This window comes from Salvelinus fontinalis, chromosome 1, assembly GCF_029448725.1.
Source record: "Salvelinus fontinalis isolate EN_2023a chromosome 1, ASM2944872v1, whole genome shotgun sequence".
In the NCBI taxonomy this organism is placed as follows: Eukaryota; Metazoa; Chordata; class Actinopteri; order Salmoniformes; family Salmonidae; genus Salvelinus; species Salvelinus fontinalis.
In genome coordinates, this window is record NC_074665.1 from 26,460,489 (window position 1) to 26,482,204 (window position 21,716).

The 21,716-nt window shown below is 41.4% G+C and overlaps 1 protein-coding gene across 1 annotated transcript in view; it reads left to right on the forward strand.

Annotated features, from left to right (window-relative positions):
• Positions 1 to 21,716, forward strand: part of LOC129851409 (PDZ domain-containing protein 8-like) — a 66,025-nt gene that overhangs the window by 37,539 nt on the left and 6,770 nt on the right. Inside the window, exon 4 of the mRNA XM_055917924.1 lies at positions 21,484 to 21,646. Within this exon, the coding sequence (XP_055773899.1) occupies positions 21,484 to 21,646 (163 nt within the window). The remainder of the gene's footprint in view (positions 1 to 21,483; positions 21,647 to 21,716) is intronic.

The window sequence follows — 21,716 nt, forward strand, 5'->3', positions numbered from 1 at the left end:
CCCCCCCCCCCCCCCCATGTACAACAGCAGTCATCTTTCTTAAAGACCACCCGAGTGCAATGCCTATTTGTTCCGACAAAAAGCCAGAAGGCTAATGACACGTTTGATCCACCATGTTCAACAAGGGGAACCTTTTTCCTTAAGAAGAAAAACAAACAAAGTATCGTATCGGTATCCATGTTATTTTTGTGGTCCAAATCAATTGTCACATTTTGACAATGGTATTTAACTCTTATAGATGAGGTACGTTTGTGAAACGTTAATTTGCTAAGTACAAAACACCTAATGGTGACATTTATCGGTTTCACTCATTTTTCTACATTTTTCTTCACAGATATTAACATGATAGAGACCATAGCCATTAGAGAAGAAGCATGAAAGACTTAATCTATTGATACAAATGTTTTAAGTTCCCCCATCTGAGAAGTCAATTTCCCCCAGTAACATTTTGAAAGAAAACAAATAATCAGGCCTTAGAGCAAACCTCTTCTAATTGCAGCAATTCAGAGATATTAGCATTTTCACATGGGGGTTGTTCGGAAGTAACGACTAACGACCATTTGAGACTGAAATGTCAAGTCTAGGCTAATTGCTGACTCCACCGCTCACACATCCCAACGCTGCTTCTTTCTGTGTGTAAAACTGCCATTTGTATTGGCTCAAAGTTCATTTTAGTTTCATTCAAGAGGTAATTTCTCTGAACAATTATTTCATATTCATTGTAATTAAAGGAGCAGCTTCCATCCTGTCCAGCAGGGGGCAATGCCACTAACATTTGTTCTTCGCTACGTCTCTTCCAATAAATGTCTCAGTAATCCTTATTTACTGAGTATCCTCTCAGTAAGCCATGCTTTTTAGCATGATATGATCTGTAAATTACAGTTGTGTGTGTGTGTGTGTGTGTGTGATGTTCATTGGATCCCTCTTCAAAACAAACATCGACATTTTTTCCCCCCCACATTAATTTGAGAGTGAGACCTAATTTTATCTCTACCATTACATTTTCCCATATTAAGCTTGTTTGAGTTTCACGCTTTGCTTCAAAGTGTGTTTTTTTTTTGCTCTGTAGCCTACAGTGTATTCAGAAAGTATGCAAGACTTTTCCCACATTTTGTTGTCAAAGCCTTATTCTAAAATTGATTTAAAAAATTCCCTCATCAACCTACACACACACCATTCAGATTTTTTTTCTTTTTTTTTTCTTTTTACATTTTAGCAAATGTATTAAACATTTTAAAACTGATATGACATTTACATTGGTATTCAGACCCTTTACTCAGTACTTTGTTGAAGCACCTTTGGCAGCGATTACAGCCTCAAGTCTTCTTGGGTATGATGTTACAAGCTTGGCCCACCCATATTTGGTGAGTTTCTCCCATTCTTCTCAGCAGATCTTCTCAAGCTCTGTCAGGTTGGATGGAGAGTATCGCTGCACAGCTATTTACAGGTCTCTAAAGAGAGGATAGATCGGATTCAAGTCTGGGTTCTGGCTGGGCCACTCAAGGACATAGAGACTTGTCCCAAAGCCACTCCTGCATTGTCTTGGCTGTGTGCTTAGGGTCGTTGTCCTGTTGGAAGGTGAACCTTCACCCCAGTCTGAGGTCCGGATGACTCCGGAGCAAGTTTTCATCAATGATCTCTCTGTACTTAACTCCGTTCATCTTTCCCTTGATCGTGACTTCTCTCCCAGTCCCTGCCTCCCAGTCCCCACAGCATGATGCCAACACCATGCTTCACCATGGGGATGGTGCCAGGTTTCCTCCAGACGTGACGCTTGGCATTCAGGCCAGAGAGTTCAATCTTTGGTTTCATCAGACCAGAGAATCTTGTTTCTCATGGTCTGCGAGTCCATTAGGTGCCTTTTTGGCAAAGTCCAAGCGGGCTGTCATGTGCCTTTTACTGAGGAGTGGCTTCCGTCTGGCCACTCTACCATAAAGGCCTGACTCCACAGAAGAACTCTGGAGCTCTGTCAGTGACCATTGGGTTCTTGGACACCTCCCCGACCAAGGCCCTTCTCCCCCGATTGCTCGGTTTGGCCAGGCGGCCAGCTCTAGGGAGAGTCTTGGTGGTTCTAAACTTATTATATTTAAGAATGATGGAGTCCACTGTGTTCTTGGGGACCTTCAATGCTGCAGACATTTTTTGGTACCCTTCCCCAGATCTATGAACATATCCTTCGACCTCGTGGCTTGGTTTTTGCTCTGACATTCACTGTCAACTGTGTGACCTTATATAGACAGGTGTCCAATCAATTGAATTTACCACAGGTGGACTCCAATCAAGTTGTAGAAACATCTGAAGGATGATCAATGGAAACAGGATGCACCTGAGCTCAATTTCTAGTCTCATAGCAAAGGGTCTGAATAGTTACACTTAAGGTGTGTTTATTTTTATACGTTTGCAAAAATATTAACCTGTTTTTGCTTTGTCATTATGGGTTATTGTGTGTACATTGATGAGGGAAAACAATCTATTTCAGATTAAGGCTGTAACAAAATGTGGAAAAGTCTAAGGGTCTGAATACTTTCTGAATGCACTGTATGTGTAATAGTGCAAGTGATAGCCGAAGGCAGTAGCCATTTGTAAAAGCTATGAATCACAGACGTGCTACAACACATTTTCCTCAAACATTCCTTCCACTGTAAAACCTCAACTGCAGACGCTGAGGTAAAAGTGTTCAACTTGCCTGGTGCGTCCCTCTAATGGCTCCTCTACAGGCAGATCTGTTACCAGCTCTCCATTAATATGCAACCTAGAGATGCAGATGCAAAGTGGCATTTAGGCTGTTTTATCAGCCTCTTCCAGCTTGTGTCCCAACAGGACTCCATGCTAAGGATTAAAGGCGATACCATCTGAAAAAAGGTCACTCTCTCTCTCTTTGCATATTCCTTTGCATTTTTATTCCAAGAATGATTGCCTGTGATGAGGCCCAACTTTCCTCTGAACCGGGCTCTTTGTGTGGCACGTATGTTCATGGTTTTCATGCTATTTAACTACTTTGTCTCTCTCTCTTTCTGTCTCTCTCTCCTTGAGCAGCTCTGTCCTCAGAGTAGCATTTTTCCAGGAGAATTGGTTCAAGCTCTTAAATTATATTATTGACAGTGTTTTTCGCAGCTGTCTGTAGATATTTACTTAGTGGTTTCACACAAAAGACACGCACAACACTGGTTTTCATTGGAGAGTGCTGCAAAGCCTGCTCTTGAATAACCTGTTTGCAGAAAGAAAATAGTGTTATCATTCATACTAGTTGTGGGGTCACTGTTGTATCTTAGAGTATAGTGTAATTTTACTGGTAAATTATTGTAAACCAGGATAAGGTTTGAATGGAATTTTAAGTTTGAAAACCTAAAGTCTAAAACGTACTGAGCTATCTGATTCCTTTTTACTCTCACCTTGATCATACTTCACCTACATCGAGTTATAGCACGGTTTGCTTTCCTAATATCGATTTTTAGATGCGTTTCCCTTCCGATTGTAGACTAGAGGGAGGCTCACTCCCTTCACACTCCTTCCTGCCGTCACATAATACTCAGGCATACCCCTTTTGTGTCCTCCACCCGTCTCAATATGTGTAGGGGAGAGGAAACATTGCGGACGCTTGGGTAAATTTAGCCTTTTTCCATTACCAAGCTGGGCTGGGTTTATTAGTGACAGGAGGCCTGTGGTGCAGACTGCTCCGCCTTACGTGTTTGCACATCTGCCCCATTGATTCCATCATCAGCCATCAACTGGCCCCGAGTGCTGATGCTTTCTGACAGCCTACCAGCCAATGTGTGTGTCTGTATGTGTTTATACATATGTTTTCACATTTGTGTGTCTATCAGTCCATCTCTTTAGTACCAAAATGTTAATGGTAAATAACCAATTGATTGATTTAAACCAGATTTATTTTCTTTTTTACATGGTTCTTCTGTTGTCCAAATGTGCCTGAAGGTGTGTGCTTAGATTAGAAAGTGATTGGCTGAATGGCTATTTCTAAGAACTGATGTCTATTTCTCCTCAATGACAAAGGATGTCTGGGTTCAGCACCACACACACACACACACACACACTTATTTTTCCTACACATGAAGGGAAAGGCACTGCTCTGTCGATAGGTTCAGGTCATGACACTGCGAAAGAACACAGCGTTTCTCACCACAGAGCAGTCCATCTCTCCATCTCTCTCACTCTCGCCATCATCATTGCTGTTGGTCATGGGAATGACACAGGCAGACAATGTCTGTGGCTGGAGTTAGGAGCTGTCTCTCTGAGTTTCACTCTCTTCAGCTGGCCGGAGACTAGTGAGTCTGTCTGTACACAGTTAGGTGTAGTACTGTGCACTCACAGCTTGTTCAGAGGAGTTTCCCACAGACTGAGTGTCAAAAACAAGACAAGATGTAAAGGTGCTCACTGGGCATCCTTAATTCCTGTGACCTAGAGAGCTTGCTTGCTTTTATTTCCTTGAGATTTTGTTTATTTTATTCTGCATTTTTCTGTGTTTCTGTCCCTCTCCGTCTTTCATGAATAATCAATAAGACATTTCCTCACTTTTCACTGTAAAGGCGTCTGTCTGCATACTAGGTTTGGTTTGCTCCTAGCAGAACTCTGCTGAAGTGAGTGTCTGTGCCTCACATACTCACATACTCCCTTAAAAGACTGCTTGAAAAATGAGAAAAAATAGGCAATAGTACTGTTTGTCCCCCTTGAGATGCCGTAGCCAGTATACACTTCCTCAAAATAGTCTGAATTAATCTAAGACAGGGGTGCCCAGACTTTAGTTATGTAGGATCTACTTTTCTGCTGCCTCCAAAAAGGCCTCTCTTAGCATTTTTCCATCCGGGAACGGTTTATTGTGCTTTGCTAGTATGTGACTCACCCGGAATGATGAAATCGTGGCTGCTTTTGATTTTGAGCTAGGCCTTGTAAAGATCGATTGTTGGGCATCTAGTTGAGACTTCAACTTTTACTTTTCTCTTACGTAGTTCACTTTGAGCGGGAAAGTCACTTTCATATTTATTGTGAACAGTTTTGAAATGCCTCTCGACATTTCCCTTCTTAGCAAGAGCTATGTTTGAATAGCAGATCAGACGCACACATTTTGAATTTGTTGTGGCAAAAAAAATCATCTTCCTCCCAATCACTGTGAAAGTGGAAGATTTTCGATTTCTTGCTGCTTGGTCCAGCATTCATATTAAAAACGGAACCTCAACTTCATAGAAAAAAACATAGTAAAATAACAACTAGAATAACAAAGAATATTCTGTTAGAGGTCTCGCAAGCGTGGACATGTAAACGTACTAACTTCAGACGGTTGCTATGGTAGCTACAGTTTGGAAAAGAAATGTAGCAGTTGTAGTGCCGCGGGTTGGTCCAATTTTATGTTATGTGGGGGGGGGCTGTGCAGTAATATTCGAGAAAGAAGCTAACCTGTAAGCAAAGCATATGGTGCTTCAGAACAGTGGACCTCATTATTTTTAAGCAGACTCGATGGTAGCGATGTGAATTGCCAAAATATCTCTTTTTTTTTTGTGCATACATTTTGAAACTTTTATGAGGTCTACTAGAAAGAAGTTTGCAATTGACGGGTCGACCGCGATCAACGTCCTGGACACTAATGATCTAAGATATCTCAAGAAATCTGTCATTTTGTTGTTTTTTCAGAGTAGGTCTTAGTCACACAGTTTTACCTCTAACTAAGATGTTTGGTGCAGTATTTCTCAATTTAAGAAATGTGCATGAAAACGAGTCTTCCCTCCTGGAATGACAACGCACTTAATTGAAGAATCCCTACTGTTGACCAATCGCTGACGAACGGGCGGAGACTTCGGCTACCGAACTGCGGCTAGCCGCAAGAAAAATGTGTCCGCCCAAACAGTCCAAAAAACCCTTGCCAAAGACCAAAACGAACAAATAACATCACAAAATGCCATCATAAAAGATGCACAAACTGTTTCGGATGGGAAGCATGCGGACGCCTTAAGAGCTGTCATTTTAGTGCATCCTGTTTTCACAAAGGATCCTCTCTCATTTTGCCAGTTCACCTGGAACAACTCCATGTGTCCGTCTCTGCAGTCTGGCCTTCAGCATCTCACCAGTGCTGGTTCGGAGCGATAGAAAGGGAGCACTTCCTGTGTCCATTGGTGTCATCAGAGATACTCTGACGCACCGCTTCACTCCCCACTGTTTGATGTTCCACTCCAGCGTGTGTGCGTTCCTGTGTCTTTTAATCCACCTTGTGCATGGCTCGCACTGACGGCTGATGAAAGGCAGTCAATAGACAGGTATTTCTCCCTCCCTTTCACCTCACCTGCCCCTGCTCATTCTGCCCTGCAAAGATGAGGTTCATTCAGGCGATGGGCTGCACAACCCCAAACTCCACCATACAGGTCAGGTATACACAGTGCACTTACTGGCTCCTTTGTTGTGTGGCAGAGCTATAAAGCTCTTCTCTTGAGGCAAATGTTTGATTTACATGCAGAGGAAGTGAAAAAGTAGATGGTTTATCAGGTATTTTTTTAGTTGCTTTCATCGTGTTGGTGTAGCTATTCAATTCCCTGAGGTACAGTGATAATATACAGTGGTTGCGCCACTGAAAGTTTTGTGATTATGCTGCGGGACTTAGGTAATTTGTGGTTTAGTACGGTACCCTGCGTCACTACTTCATTTCTCCAGACCAGCGCAAGGGGGAGTTAGAACACTGATTATCCTTTTGGGTCCTACTGTGTCTCTGACAATGAATGGGCGACATAAACCTAAATAGAAACTGATAATTGTGCACGACTTCAGTATTACTTACTAAAACTGTTGTTACACTAAGGTTTTTATTTTATTTTGTTAGGATTATTTTGCTCTTACTGTAGTAGTGTAGGCCACTCCCGACCGTTCATGTTATACAGCGCTTGAGTGGCACAACCGTCTAAGACAGCTGTGTTGCTACAGATGCTGGTTCAATACCCGTGCCGGCATTGACTGGGAGACCCCTGAGATGACTGTAGGTTTTTGTTTTTCTCTCCCTCTAAAAACAGAAATAAATGATTCTAAATAACAAACTGGCTTTATTTACAAATTAGTATTGATGTCTCACCCCATGTTCAACAATGGCCTTTTTTCTCGCTCATTTTCTCGCTCATTTTATGTTATTTATTTATGTTATTTTATGTTATTTGAAACAAAGCTATTATTATTCATTTAGAATTATATAAAAGCCCGTTGGATATTCTCACAGATATATTATTAACCCTATTATTATCAGGACAATATATATCGGTCATGGCTCCCGAGTGGCGCACAAAGGGATTGCCTTGCAGTTCTCCAGCTGTATCCACTGAAAGCATGCGAGGTTCAAGGCACGGGGCAGGGGGCACGGGATGGGCCGCAGAGCCGCGCACAGAAGACCGACCTAGCCCATGGGGAATGAAGGAAGGGGGGGAGGGTGGACCCCCACCTCGCCACACTGGCTACACTTTGAGGCATTGCACTAATAATGGCGCTGACTAGGGAAACGTTTTCGCTGTTTTGTTCTTAGTGCCAGTCTGCACGTTCAACCTAAAACAATGTAACTAATAATGGCATCTTTATGCTTTCGTTAATAAAATAATTTGAAAAATACTCTTTCAAAATGCCGATGTTTATTTAGTTATGGATCCATAACGAATTACTATGGGAATAAATCTCACTGAATTACAGAAATATCCTCCAATCCTCTTTGTTATTATTGGCGGAGAGAAGTAATATTTTTCGATATACTGTAGGCCTACCGTAGGCGACATGAGTCTCACTAGTGTTGAGTAATGTGCTGTTAAAAGTGGTGTAGGTCTTATTTATTTGAAGAGCATATTGAAATTAGAAGCAAAAGCATCCAACTATTTCAGCACTGTTTTGCGCTGCTCGGAGACAAGCATGGGGACTGTTTTTGATAAATCAATGACTTTTTTATTTTCCACTGAATTTCCGTTTGGGTATTGGTTAGACTAGAATTAGAAAATTAGGGTATAAAAATGTTATGCTCTCAGTGTAATCTTTATTTAACTAGGCAAGTCAGTTAAGAACAAATTCTTATTTACAAGGACAGCCTACTCCTTCCTCGCCGTCGGGGAATTGAACCCTGGTCTCCCGCATGCCCTCACGACACTGGGATTCTTTCGCTAAATAGCCCAGTACTGTACTCCCGACCGTCACGTTGTACAGCGCCATATTTTCCGTTCCATCCTAACAGAAACCCCAAGTTTTTTTGTTTTTTCTTGGAATAGAAACACCATAATATGAATCAAATGGATTAAGCAACATTTCTTAAAATCGGTCCCGTATACTATGTTCTTACAAAAAAGGTTTTAAATTCTCTAGTACAGCCACTATTGAAGGCTATCAAATGCTTCTCAAAGATGATAAATAACGTTCCATAGAATTCTGCGGCACCATGCAAGCTGCGCCGCAGTACGCTGCAACTTTTAAAGGACGAACCACTGTAGGTAACCTGTCAAAAATGCCTTTGACACATATTAATGGTTTGAAAATGTGGAAAACGTATTGACATGCATCAACGCTCTCAAAAGCCAGTAAAATACTTTTGTTTCTTAACCCAGTGGGGATAGTTGATGATCTAACCATTGGAGACAGCGGTAACCTCAATATCTGTTACATGGCAAACAAATTGACTGCCAGATTGTGTGACACTTATCAGCGCCTTCCTCCTAGGTGTGGCCAATAAATGGCCCACTATAATTCTGTTTACAGCTGTGTGTCTGCAAGGTGGGAACAGATTAAAGACACAGACACCAGGTCTCGTAGGCTGTTTGTTATCATCATTGAATTTACAATCGATTCACCTCGGAGGGTGAGCATGACAGACCTCGCCACAACCACATTACTGACTTCCTGTCATTTGGGCTCGGAATGCCTTCATCTGATGCCTTGGACAGCATCACTCATTCGAGCGTGAATGACCTCCCGTTATTTGCTGCTATGTGTCAGAATTGTCCCAGGTTCTGAAAGAAACCTCAATACCATGAGGAAATTAACCAAATGCGATGCTCTGTGTTTCATGCGCAGGCAGGATTGAGTGCCACAAATAACTACATAACCTTTAGAAAGGTGTTGTTGTACCCAAACATATATTTTTACTGAAGAAAAGCGATGTGCTTAACACAACTTTATTAAAACTACGTTTGGTAGAAATACTATGATGTTGGGAAAAAAATATATAGATTTTTGCTGTGGCACAGCAAATCAATGTTTGTTTTATTAGTACCGGTATAAACTCACCGCCGATGGATCTTAGGCTATAGCCTACAGTAGATCACATTAGTTAGCAAACTGCTCAGATGAGCTGAAGGAGAACTTTTTAGTTTTATGATCAGCTTATATTCCTCTGACAAGGGCCATGTTTTTTCTCCTCAGTTTAACTTCATTCAGTATGAAATAAATTGACGGTCATTTCTTTTCTTAGAATTTTTTTCTGCTGCAGTTTGCATTTCCTCTGATCCAAATCTCTGATAGCCTTCCTGTGTACTAAGAGACAAATGGAGAGACTGGAGGGGGTTGCTATGGGACTGGCTCCATGTCTGCTTTGGTAGGGTACAAAGGGTTGGTTGGCAGGGGATGTTCTAATACACTGTGGCTGCACCAAGCTAATACACTGTGTTGCTGTTTACCTACGGGCTCCAATCAGCTCCTAAGGTAAGCTAAGTAAATACCAGGGGTTAATCAGGCAAGTCAGCATTGAGAAGTCCCAGAGAGCTGAGTAGCACCTGCGATCCCACAGAGAGCCTCCACTTGAGAAGTTCAGACAAGGATATGACCAGGCTATCACTGCATTTGCCTGATTGACAAGCTGCACGTTGGAGCTCAAAGGACCAAGAATAAATAATGAAATGCCAACGTGATAAGGAAAATAAAAGTGTGTCATTGCTGTTTGAAAGGAAATTGCTGATATGAGAGGAAGGACATTTGTTCGTGTCTTTGTGGTGGTTTTATTTCCATTTGGGAAAACTGCTGCTGCTGAGTGATTATTATCTGGGCGTGAAGGACAATGGGCCTGCTATAAACAGACCTGTGGACTACGTGTGGGTGAAGAACCTACAGGGGAGGCTGTATATGCAAGTGCAAATTAGGAGGGCGGGGCATGAGTACCTTTTTTGTGTTCGCCTCAGTCTCCATAACAACTCTTTTGTCCCCTTGCTTTTGAACCCAGCCTTTTGAATAAGCCACAGTGGCAACATTAAAATTCAAATAACTTTTGATGACAAACACGATCATAAATTGGACCGCAAGCTTTGTCAACTCAATTTTTCTAGATTTGTACTTATTTAAATGTATTTGGGGACATCTTCCCATTCTAAAAATAACTAATATAGTAACTTAATGACTTTTTAAATATATTTTACAAATATGATAACATTGTGCCACCTGTAGGAGTAGTAACAACAATGATGGTAACACCAATTACATTTTTTTGGTAAATTAGGATTTTCTGAAATGGAGGCCACTAATGCTTCATTTAAATTGACTACCACCAAGTGACACTGAATTTAGATACACCAAATGATCAATGGAATCCTGAAATGTATGACACACTAAAAGGGTGTGATTAGCTAATAATTGTATTTAATATAGACAGACCCCTTCCTCAGTAGCAGTTCGCCAATGGAGAGAATGCTCAAAGTCCTTGTATATCTTTGTACTGTAATCTGTGATTTTCAAGGCGGTAACACCGATAGCATAAAACTGAGGGACACACATTTTAGTAAAATAAATAGCTATTTGAATAGTTGATTTAGAGCGTTATTGACTTTTCACAAAAGAGAAAAGGGCAACCATGACAGGCAACGATAATTATGTCAGTTACGTGTGAGGCCTGATTTAGCAGGCACATCTGCAACATGCCCAACGAGTAATGTAATTGGCTTTCTCCTTCAATTTAAAAGTTTTGGGGTTAAACAGATTGCAGTGCTTCACATCCAAAACAGAGATTATTGATGAAAAAACATCCATTATGAGACCTTTTATTAAATCTGTTAAACCAGACAGCCATAACCAGCCATATAAAAACAATCACACAGTCACGCTCTTACACATTCTATTCTATATAGCAGGGGTTGTCAAACTTTTGGGGGCCGGGGATGCTTTTTGTAATGTTTAATTCATCGGGGACCCCCTCATAATCAGAACACAACTCGAGTGAGGTAAAAAATAACATACTCAAGAGTTTTTTACTATGACTTTGACAGTGCATGGCCAGACAAACCAAGTCTCTGGCCCTGGGAAGGAACATTTTAAAGGCCCTACTCTTGGTATCAGAGAGAATTTTGCAGTTTTCAAGCTAATTTCCTGCAATTCTACACATTTTGTCATGTGGCAGAGATCTTTTTGTTGATGCAGTTTTAAAGCTAACATCCTGAAATTTGACACATTTTTCCATGAGGCAGAAGGAGAACTTTGCCATTTTAAAGCATGTATTTATGTGAAGATTTATTTTATATATATATATAATGTATTTATTTATTTATTTGGGGGAAAACAAGAAGTATTGAGTTGAAAACATTGATAATTGGTGGAGTACTGTGGAAAGAACAGAAATTGTAGATCCATAATACTGTAGTACACCCTCAACTTATTCCACAGATCCCTTTGCCAAAATATGTTTAATCTGTTTTTAATAATATTCATAAACATTTATTTTTAAATATATTTTGAGGTCTGGCCGTGGACCCCCTGCAGTAGCTGTCTGCATGCCTTGCAGGGACTTGTACCCTATAAGCATACACAAATCGATCTGACATGTGGTATTAGATTAGATTACTGGGCAGCCCAGTGACAGGGAAAAGGATTTGTTCGCCCCGACCAGCTTCCGGCAGACACTCTGCTCACGTGCAACCCCCTGGACCAGCCCGAGAGGAGCTTCAAGCTCAGCCATTCTGCAGAAGCCCCAGCCCTCTCAGGTCACTCTCACATGTTACACTCTCGAGTGTAACACGTGCTTTTAGAGGTACAAACTGAAATATAGATGAAGCTGGTTAAGCTATGACTGTGGCCTATACAGGGTATTAAATGGAAAATAAGGGGCTGGTATTGTTGACATGTTTTATCTTTTCAGAATAGTGCAAAACCACTGAAACCATGTGTTTTATGTTTTGGCTAACCTTTCTAGTTTTTCACCTCTTGCTGCCTAATGTCATGATATTGCTGCTTATATTTTGGCATCTAGCATGGTGTCAGTCTACACATGGACGTTGATGTAGGGAGTGCTGAAGTTTAACATCTGTTATCTAAAATAGCTCTGTCATAGAATTTCACAATTTCATTAGGCTACATAATAACAAAGAAGACAGACACACATTATCAACAAACCATTGAATACATTTCACAGTACAGGCCAATTTAAGTGAAAATCCAACGTGCGATTTAAATAGATACTGTGATGAATCAAAGAAAATAATGGCCAACTGTATTCCTACTCAAGCGGAGGATGAGGCTACAGACGAATGTGTATTTTAATCAGTGATACCTGCTAAATAGTCATATTAACCTTTAATTTGTTCTTCATGGCAGCACAGATAAAAGATAGATAGAAAATTGTTCTATTTACATCGAGGCCATTCACTGTTGCTACGCTTCCTGTTTGTTTTTCTCCTCAGTGAGAAGAGACCGAGAGCTGTCTGTTCTCTGTCAATGTTAACTAGATTACTCAGTCACTTCAGCTCGGGCTTGAGATTAAGCACCCACATAAAATAATAAAACAATGTAATTTGAGGGTAAAAGCCATTTAAAAACAACTTTTAAGCACGAAAAGTGCCATTAAAAAAGGACTGTTTGGCACACATGGTTTTTCATTAGTTGAATTTCAGACCTGTTTTTGTCCAACACCATGGTTGATATTCAGTCTTTTTTTGAATTTCTAAATAATAAAAAATGTGTTTGCTGACGCATACTGTAGATATATATACTTTATATGAATATTTGGATACCAACATCAAGCTGAAAGGAATACTACTAAAATTGTTTTATTTCAGCAGCAGCACTGCTGAATTATAAGAGGTTGCGCTGGTTTTTCTCATGTTCGTTGAATGAAGCATCGGTGTACATTAGACCATAACTCTGAAGGAGACCGGGACAAACGCTCTTTAAATGAACATCTGGGAGAGAACAGCGGTCTTATTTCTAAATTCATTAGGGGTTTTCTTTCTTGTCAGTGTCCACCGTGTGTGTGTGTGTGTGTTGTGCACACAGCATGTGGGAGGGGAGAGGGCGCTATTTGCACTTCACCAACAAAAAAAAACTCTGCTCTTACATGCAAATGACCCAGGGGGTGGATGAAGAGGTAGATTGAACAGCGGCGTCGCTCGAGCAACAGGTATATACGCAAGGCTACTGTGTTTACGAGCACAATGGCTTCAATGACTGTCCCTCATCACACACACACCTATCCATGTGCCTCAACTTGGCATATTTGCTCATTTACATTTGACATTTTAGTAATTTAGCTGACCCTCTTATCCAGAGTGACTTACAGAAGCGATTAGTTAGGGTTAAGTGCCTTGCTCAAGGGCACATCGGCAGATTTTTCACCGCTTAACCACTAGGCTACCTGCCGCCTCTCAATCGCTTGGCATCTGCCACATGGGTAATTTGTTTCTCACCAATGTACTCTGTCAGACGGCCTGTCATTACAATTGCAGCGCACAATTTGATGCCTTTGTGCATTCTGTTCAACGGCAATGTTAGCTTAGCTGAGCATACACTTGTATTTGTGGGGACACTGTTTTTTTGTGTGAATCATCCTGCAGTTTTATGTTTACGATTTTTCACTACTTGTGACCCTGTGAACAGTAACTGAATAAAGGATGTAGTGGTGTTGTATTTGGTCATCAATGGTGTTGACTCACCTCACTTCCTTTACTGAAAAACATAGGATTTCCGCTCAGTGCAAGGCGATCATTTTTTCAGTGTGAATACTTGAAGTGCTGTAACTTAGAGATGCAAGCATAGATGTATTCAACCCTGTATTATTTTGCTGCAGCCTACGACTTGGTCAACGAACTGTAATGCTTTTTAGTGTTACGTCACCCCTATGAGTGTAATTACATGTCACTCAAGACAATGGTACCATGTTGTACACACAGCTCGAGGGGACATTAACAATGAATATTCCTCCTCAGGGAGGTGTGTTTGGTGTGGGGGGACTCTTTTTAGTTCATGGGAGGTAGGCCATCTGTGGGCCAGGCGTGCTGATCTATAGGGACCGTGTACAGCATCAGTTTAAATTGACGTGGTGCGGAGCGCTGCACGCCACAGCCCTGGTGAGCGGCAGCATCTGTTTACCTGCTCCCTGACATTGGCCTGGCTGAATCCTACGCCGCTCCCCACTGTTCCTACCGTCTCCTCCGTAATTGCCCTTTAGTCGGCGTTCATCCTTGCAAATTACCCATAATTGCAACTCAATGACTCCTCTGAGTGGGTTAGGATTTTGGGGAAAACAGTGACATGGACACACACAGGATGTCTGTCTCAGGGTCTTGCTGCCAGGGCATGTCAAAGCAGAGGGTATTATCTCTGCTTTCTTCTTTGGTATAGTGTCTCATTTTTGAGAGCCTTCAAGAGGTGATATGCCTCAGATAAACAGATTTCCTACAAATCCTATTCAAGGCAAACTGATGAGCTTTAAGCCTAACCCTCCTTGACCCGGCGAGCATCATCATCACAAAATATTGATAAGCTGGAACATTAAAGACTCGTGCAGTACCATGAAAACAGTTTTGTTTAATGCTTTTTAGAATTGTGAGGATTAAGACTGTCTAATTCAGAGATCCGTGTTTCTTCAGGTTGAATGCTGAAACTCATGAGGGTCCAGCTGACGGTTTGCCGTCAATTGAATCTGCTTCGGGACTATAGCAGTGTATAGCAGACCATTCGATCTGATGTTAAATTGTCTTTTGTCAGTCGCAGCCCTGTGTGTGATTTGCATCATAACCAGCGACTGAAGTGGATTGCAATGCTTTCAGAGGCAGACATTCTCAGATGAAAGCCTCCGGTTTAGATCACACAGCGTTTCCGCTCCTGGCACAAAGAAGATATTAGCCTCAGTAATAGAGGCGGCACCCTTGATATTCACTCTGCCCAGCTAAATGTTGAACTTGAATTGCTTTATGTACACTCGGGTCCAACATTATTGGCACCCCTGATAGATGAACGAAAAAGGCTGAATAAAAATAAATAATACAATTAACATTACTGAGCTATATTGCATGCTAAATGTATTTTATTTTATACTAATACAATTACTCAGAGAAAGAGATTTTGATTAACAAGTCCACATATTTTTAGGTATGGTCTTTTCTTTTTTTATGCATCTTTCCACCACTGGTGTACGTGGCCAAAGAACTCTATTTTCATATAATCTGACCACAGCACAGGTTCCAATCCAAGTACCATTGCCGTTGAGCATACTCCAGGCGTTTACATGTGTTGGATGACATGAAAATATAGCTCTTGGGCTAGTGGTGGGTTTGGCTTCAAAAGAAAGATGACCCCATACCTACTGTAAAATATGGTGGTGGAGCTTTGATGTTATGGGGCTATTTTGCTTCCACTGGTCCTGGGGCCCTTGTTAAGGTCTACGCCATCATGAACTTTACCCAGTACTAGGACATCTTAGCCAAAAACCTGGTTACCGCTGCCAGGAGGCTGAAACTTCTAGCAAGCCAGTAACCCCAAGCACACATCAAAATCCATAAAGAAATGGTTGCTTGACCACTAAATCAAAATTTTGCAATGGCCATCTCAGTCTCCGGACTTGAACCCCATTGAAAACCTGTGGTTTGAATTGAAGAAGGCAGTCCAGAAGCAAAGACGAAGGATATCAAGAATATGGAAAGATTACTTATGGAGGAATTGTCTAAATCCCACCCAATGTGTTCTCCAATCTCCTAAAACATTTAATAAAAAGGCCCAGTGCCATTATGTTTGCAAGGTAAGGTTTTGAAAGGTATTTAAAACAAGTGTCAATAATTTTGAACCCTATCTTTTTGAGAAAAGTAAATATGACTTGTTAAACAATATCTCTTTCTCTGAGCAATTGTATTAGTATAATTATTTTGGCATAAAATATATCTGAAGTTGAGTTTGCTTGTCTTTTATCAAGGGTTCCAATCATTTTGGAGCTGGCGGTATGTGTCTGTGTGGTTTCAGACTCTCTTCTGAATCTCACTGGCCTCTTCTTTTAGAAAAGGGAGAAAACATGTTTTCTTTGACAAGATTGGCCCCTATAGTTTGACTTACCTACAAAGTGTAGTTTCCTCCTCTAATATGACAACACCATGCTGTCAACTCTGTTTGACACTAAAAAAAAAAACAGTATTTGTGTAAGAAAGTGTGTGTATGTGTATATACACACACACATACACACACACACACACAGTTGAAGTCGGAAGTTTACATGCACCTTAGCCAAATACATTTTCACAACTCCTGACATTTAATCCTTAGATACACAGTGGTCTTCATCATTGACTTGCGCACAATTTTGATGATTTAAAGGCTCTTGTGCACAGTTTGTTGTCTTTACATCTACTGTTAGCTTTGCTGTTCTCCTAGTTTCCCCACAAACACCTGTTGCCTTTTTAAATGTCGTTAGGGCATTCTAGGAACGGGGAGCAACGTGGCCAGATCAGGTTAAGCCGTGAGGCAGAGACCTGCATTAAATGAATTAGGAAAGTCTCAAATGAAAAGGCAGGTTCCTGGGTCCATAGGATTTATAAACAGGTTATAGGACTAACTTAAAAACTGCTGTCCACACCATATAATGGCGGCAGGTAGCCTAGCGGTTAGATCGTTGGGCCAGTAACCGAAAGGTCACTGGTTTGAAAACCCGAGTCGACAATATGTTATTTTGTCTGTGCCCTTGAGCAAGGCACTTAACCCTAATTTAGCTGACCCTGTAAAACAACACATTTCGCTGCACCTATATGGTGTATGTGACAATAAAGCATTGACTGTTTTCTGTTATTTTTATAAATGAATAAATGAAAACATTCTGTCAGTTGACTCCCACTGTGACGAGGCCTACAGGCTATTTTCATGGCTTACACCTCAACTGTGTTTTTACTTTTCTGGTGTACTGTAAGTATTTTTAAACCATCTGCAACACGTGTGAACATAGTCAGGATAATACGCAATTCTTTATGATTGCACAATCATTTGATTTCCAACAGTAAAATAGTCAAATGTATGTAAAAAAAGATAAGCACAAGTTACCATTTTACTTTTTATGATGATACCTGAAACTTTTATTTGAAATATAAACCATTATGATTTGTTCTTGCCTACAGTGTTACATTGTGATATAACCACATGTAGCCACATCTCTCTTTTTATATCCAAAAGGTTCCCATCGCAGGTTTGAAATCATCCGTCAGCTTCAAGTGAATCAACCCCCCCCCCCCCCCCCCCCCCCCCCCCCCCCAGCTCATATAGATCATTTGCTTTTTCCATCCCCGCCCCTAACTTGATCAGTGCCCTCCTTGAGAATTATGACAAATGACAGCTGGGAAATTACAGTTGTTCGTCTCTGTTTCCCAGACCGGGAACCCCTCCTCCCTTCTCCCCTCTTCTCCCTCAACCATCAACCTCTCATCACATTTGAACTCTCATTCATTCAAGATCTGACCGACTTCATCAACTTCCTCCACAATTCTATTGTTTGTGTTGGTGTGTGCACAATGTTGATAGTTGGAATTTTCCCATGATGACATGGTGTTCTGAGGATCTGCATACAATAGGGGGGGGGGGGGACTCCTATGTTAGACACACTGCACTTTAGCGACACACGCTGTCATGTTGCATTGGGCCAGGGAGACAAAGCAGGTTGCCCCGACGTCACAACCGGTGAATGGTGGATACGTGACTTGTTCTCAGTGCGCCGTGACAGTGATTGAGGCAGCTGGTAAACTCCAGGAGCCTCATTTTACCAATCATCCGTAGGCACAAATCTGTGCGTAAACAATGCGGGGGATCATTTCCACTCAAAGTGTGAGATTTATCAATATGAACGTTTGCTTGAGAGTGTGCGTACATTTACATCCATGACCATGCGTACGCACAGTGTCAATTGGTAGAATACGGGAACTGCTGGTCAAGCGTAGCCTAGTGAATGGATAAAATAGTAATAATTTGATAATTTTTCCATTTTTATTGTGAAGTCATGCAACATATCTTGACAGTGCATTTGTTACAATAATAATCCATATAAAGTACAGTTATTTGTTAAGTTAAGAGGTACGTGTGAAAGGGAAGCCATTGTTGAAATACTATAAAAGGAAATGGGAAATGGACTGAGAGCTGGTCGATCTTGCTCTGTTGGAAGATTTGGCACGGCACAAGCTGTATTTCGCAGAGAGCACGTTTTTAGAGACAGGTGGGACTTTTTAGCATTAAGTACAAATGGGATCATCAGACATAGTTTCCCCAAACCAATGTTATAGGATTTTTGTAAGGATTTAAGACCTTCTTTAGAAAGGCAAGCGCTTGCCACTCCGGTGCACATCCAAGTGCTCTCCACCCTAGGGTTTTTGGCAGGAGTTTATCGGCATCTCACAGCCCTTGACAGACTATGTTTTGGATGTGATCATTAGCAAAACGAACAGTTGCATACAATTTCCATACACCATCTCACAACAGGTTAAAGTTGAGGGGTTTCTTTGCCATCAGTAGGTTCCCAAATACGAATGGAGCAATAGACGGCACCCACATCGCCATAAAAGCACCCTCCCAAAACAAGTTCAACTATGTGAACAGAAAAGGCTTCCACTCACTTAACCCATCACCCGCACATTATGTGATGCGCAAAAGACGCTGCTGAATGTGGTGGCCAGGTGGAACGCACAACTCATCCATTCTGCAGAACAGCAATGTTGGCCTGAGCGGTTGAGGATAGATGGCTTACTGGTGAGTGTTGCCTACTCATTTGAAGTATATTTGCCATTGCTAAACCAACTTGAATTGTCCTAATGTCCTCTATTTGTAGCTATGCTTTTATTTTTACTTGTCATAGCCACAACCGTGCGAGCCAAGTAAAACCTTTTGGTTTTACGCAACCTCTGACGCCAGCACCTCCATCTCGGTCTATAAAAAAAAGCAACGATTTTTCTGGTTGTGCCGTTGTATTTCATTTTCTTCCAAGCATGGAAACATTGCTCAATCCCCACACCATTACACCACCGCCACCAGTCTGTACCATTGACACCAGGCAGGATGGGCCCATGGACTCATGCTGACTCTGCCATCAGCATGACTCAACAGGAACCGGGATTCGTCAGACCAGGCAACGTTTTTCCAGTCCTCAATTGTCCAGTGTTGGTGATCGCGTGCCCACTGGAGCCGCTTCTTCTTGTTTTTAGCAGATCAGAGTGGAACCCGGTGTGGTCGTCTGCTGCAATAGCCCATCAGTGACAAGGAACGCACAACTCGTCAGTCCGAGATGCCGTTCTGCATACCACTGTTGTACTGCACCGGTATTTGCCTGTTTGGGGCCCGCCTGTTAGCTTACACGATTCTTGCCATTGTCCTTCGACCTCTCATTCACATGCTTGCATGCCAAAGAACCACATCCCAATCGTGAAGCACATGGGTGGCAGTATCATGTTGTGGGGGCGCTTTGCTGCAGGAGGGACTGGTGCACTTCACAAAATAGATTGCATCGTGATTAAGGAAAATTCTGTGGATATATTGAAGCAACTCTGTCCATGAGAAACTTGATTCTCTGGTCTGATGAAACCAAGATTGAACTCTTTGGCCTGAATGCCAAGGAAACCTTGCACCATCACTACGGTGAAGCATGGTGGTGGCAGCATTATGCTATGGGGATGTTTTTCAGCGGCAGGGACTTGGAGACTAGTCAGGATCGAGGGAAAGATGAACGGAGCAAAGTACAGAGATCCTTGATGAAAACCTGCTCCATAGCGCTCAGGACCTCCGACTGGGGCAAAGATTCTCCTTCCAACTGGACAACAACCCCAAGCCACACTCCCCATCCAACCTGACAGAGCTTGAGAGGATCTGCAGAGAAGAATGGGAGAAACTCACCAAATACAGGTGTGCCAAGCTTGTAGCATCATACCCAAGAAGACTCGAGGCTGTAATCGCTGCCAAAGGTGCTTCAACAAAGTATTGATTTAATGGTTCTGAATACTTATGTAAATGTGATATTTCAGTTTATTTTGAATACATTTGCAAAAATGTTTAAACCTGTTTTTGCTATGTCATTATGGGGTATTGTGTGTACTGTAGATTGGGTTTTTTCTCTCTTCATTTTAGAATGATTGTGGAAAAAATCAAGGGGTCTGAATACTTTTTGAATGCACTGTATGTGAATTGTTAAAGCTAGTTAAACAGGCAAAAATGACCTAAAACTAATGTTATGCAAGGTAAAGTAGATGTCAATTCTTCATGGGTAGCTAGCTAACAATTATTTGTGGCTAGCCAGTTAGCCCTATTGACTTACTATGAACTTACCCATTCACTGAACCTTCCTTTTAGCTAGGACAATGACAACAGAGACGAAACAAGATGTACACAAAGCAAACATTTTACATCATAACTATCAGCTAGCTAAATGTGAATCGTAATAATGTAGCTAACCAGATAGTATAACAGGCAAAAATGACCTAAAACCAATTTTATCCAAGGTAGATAGCCATGGAGAATTGATATCTGGCTAGCTAACATTAGTAGCCAGTTAGCGCTATTGACTAACTATGGGCTTGAGACCTACGCACACTACAGTGGGTATTGTAGACAGGTAACCCTGCCAAAATTAACACAGCATGTATTTATTAACGTTTCAAAATAAAATATTGTACTCAGGCAACATATGAGATGTTTATAGTCGACTGCTATAAATAGAGGACTTCACAAGAAGTCAAGTGTTTACTTACTGTCTAGAAATGTATTTATTTTTTATTTACCGTTATTTTACCAGGTAAGTTGACTGAGAACACGTTCTCATTTGCAGCAACGACCTGGGGAATAGTTACAGGGGAGAGGAGGGGGATGAATGAGCCAATTGTAAACTTCTTCATTTGTTGAATACTAATATTGTTGAATATTTGTATGTTGTAAGGGTGTTAACTGTTCTGTGATACTTTGGTTTACTGTATTTTCTTCAATGTCCTGATATCCATAGCAAGCTTAAAGCTAGAATCCTTAGTTGCTACATCCATTTTTGGACTTACACATTATTCTATATACCCATTCATTCTTGAAGAATATAACTTATGAGCTTAGTTACAAACACTGTATAGCCTCAAAACATGGTTAAAAGTATACCTTTTATATCATGGATGGTCAGTCTATGCATCCATAGCTCTATCTATACATTTGAGAGTGGTTACATTTCTTAGAAAAACAGGGATGGGAGAACACTTTGTTATTGTTTTCACTTCAGGATTCTAGCTTTAAAGTGATCCTAAGTTGAAAGTGCTAAGTGTGTTTGTTTCTCTCTGTGTGTTTCAGGCGGAGGTGATCAAAGGGCCCTTTGGCAGTGTGGGTATGACATTCAGGCACATCCCCGACTGTGAGGGTGATGCGGTCCATGTCAGCATCGAGACAGTCACTCCAAACTCTCCTGCTGCCCTGGCAGACCTACAGAGGGGCGATCGACTCATCGCCATCGGCGGTAAGACACTAAGGCCATGCAGCATAAGTAAACCTGACTGTGGCATGATCTGGCAACCCTGAGGATGTTT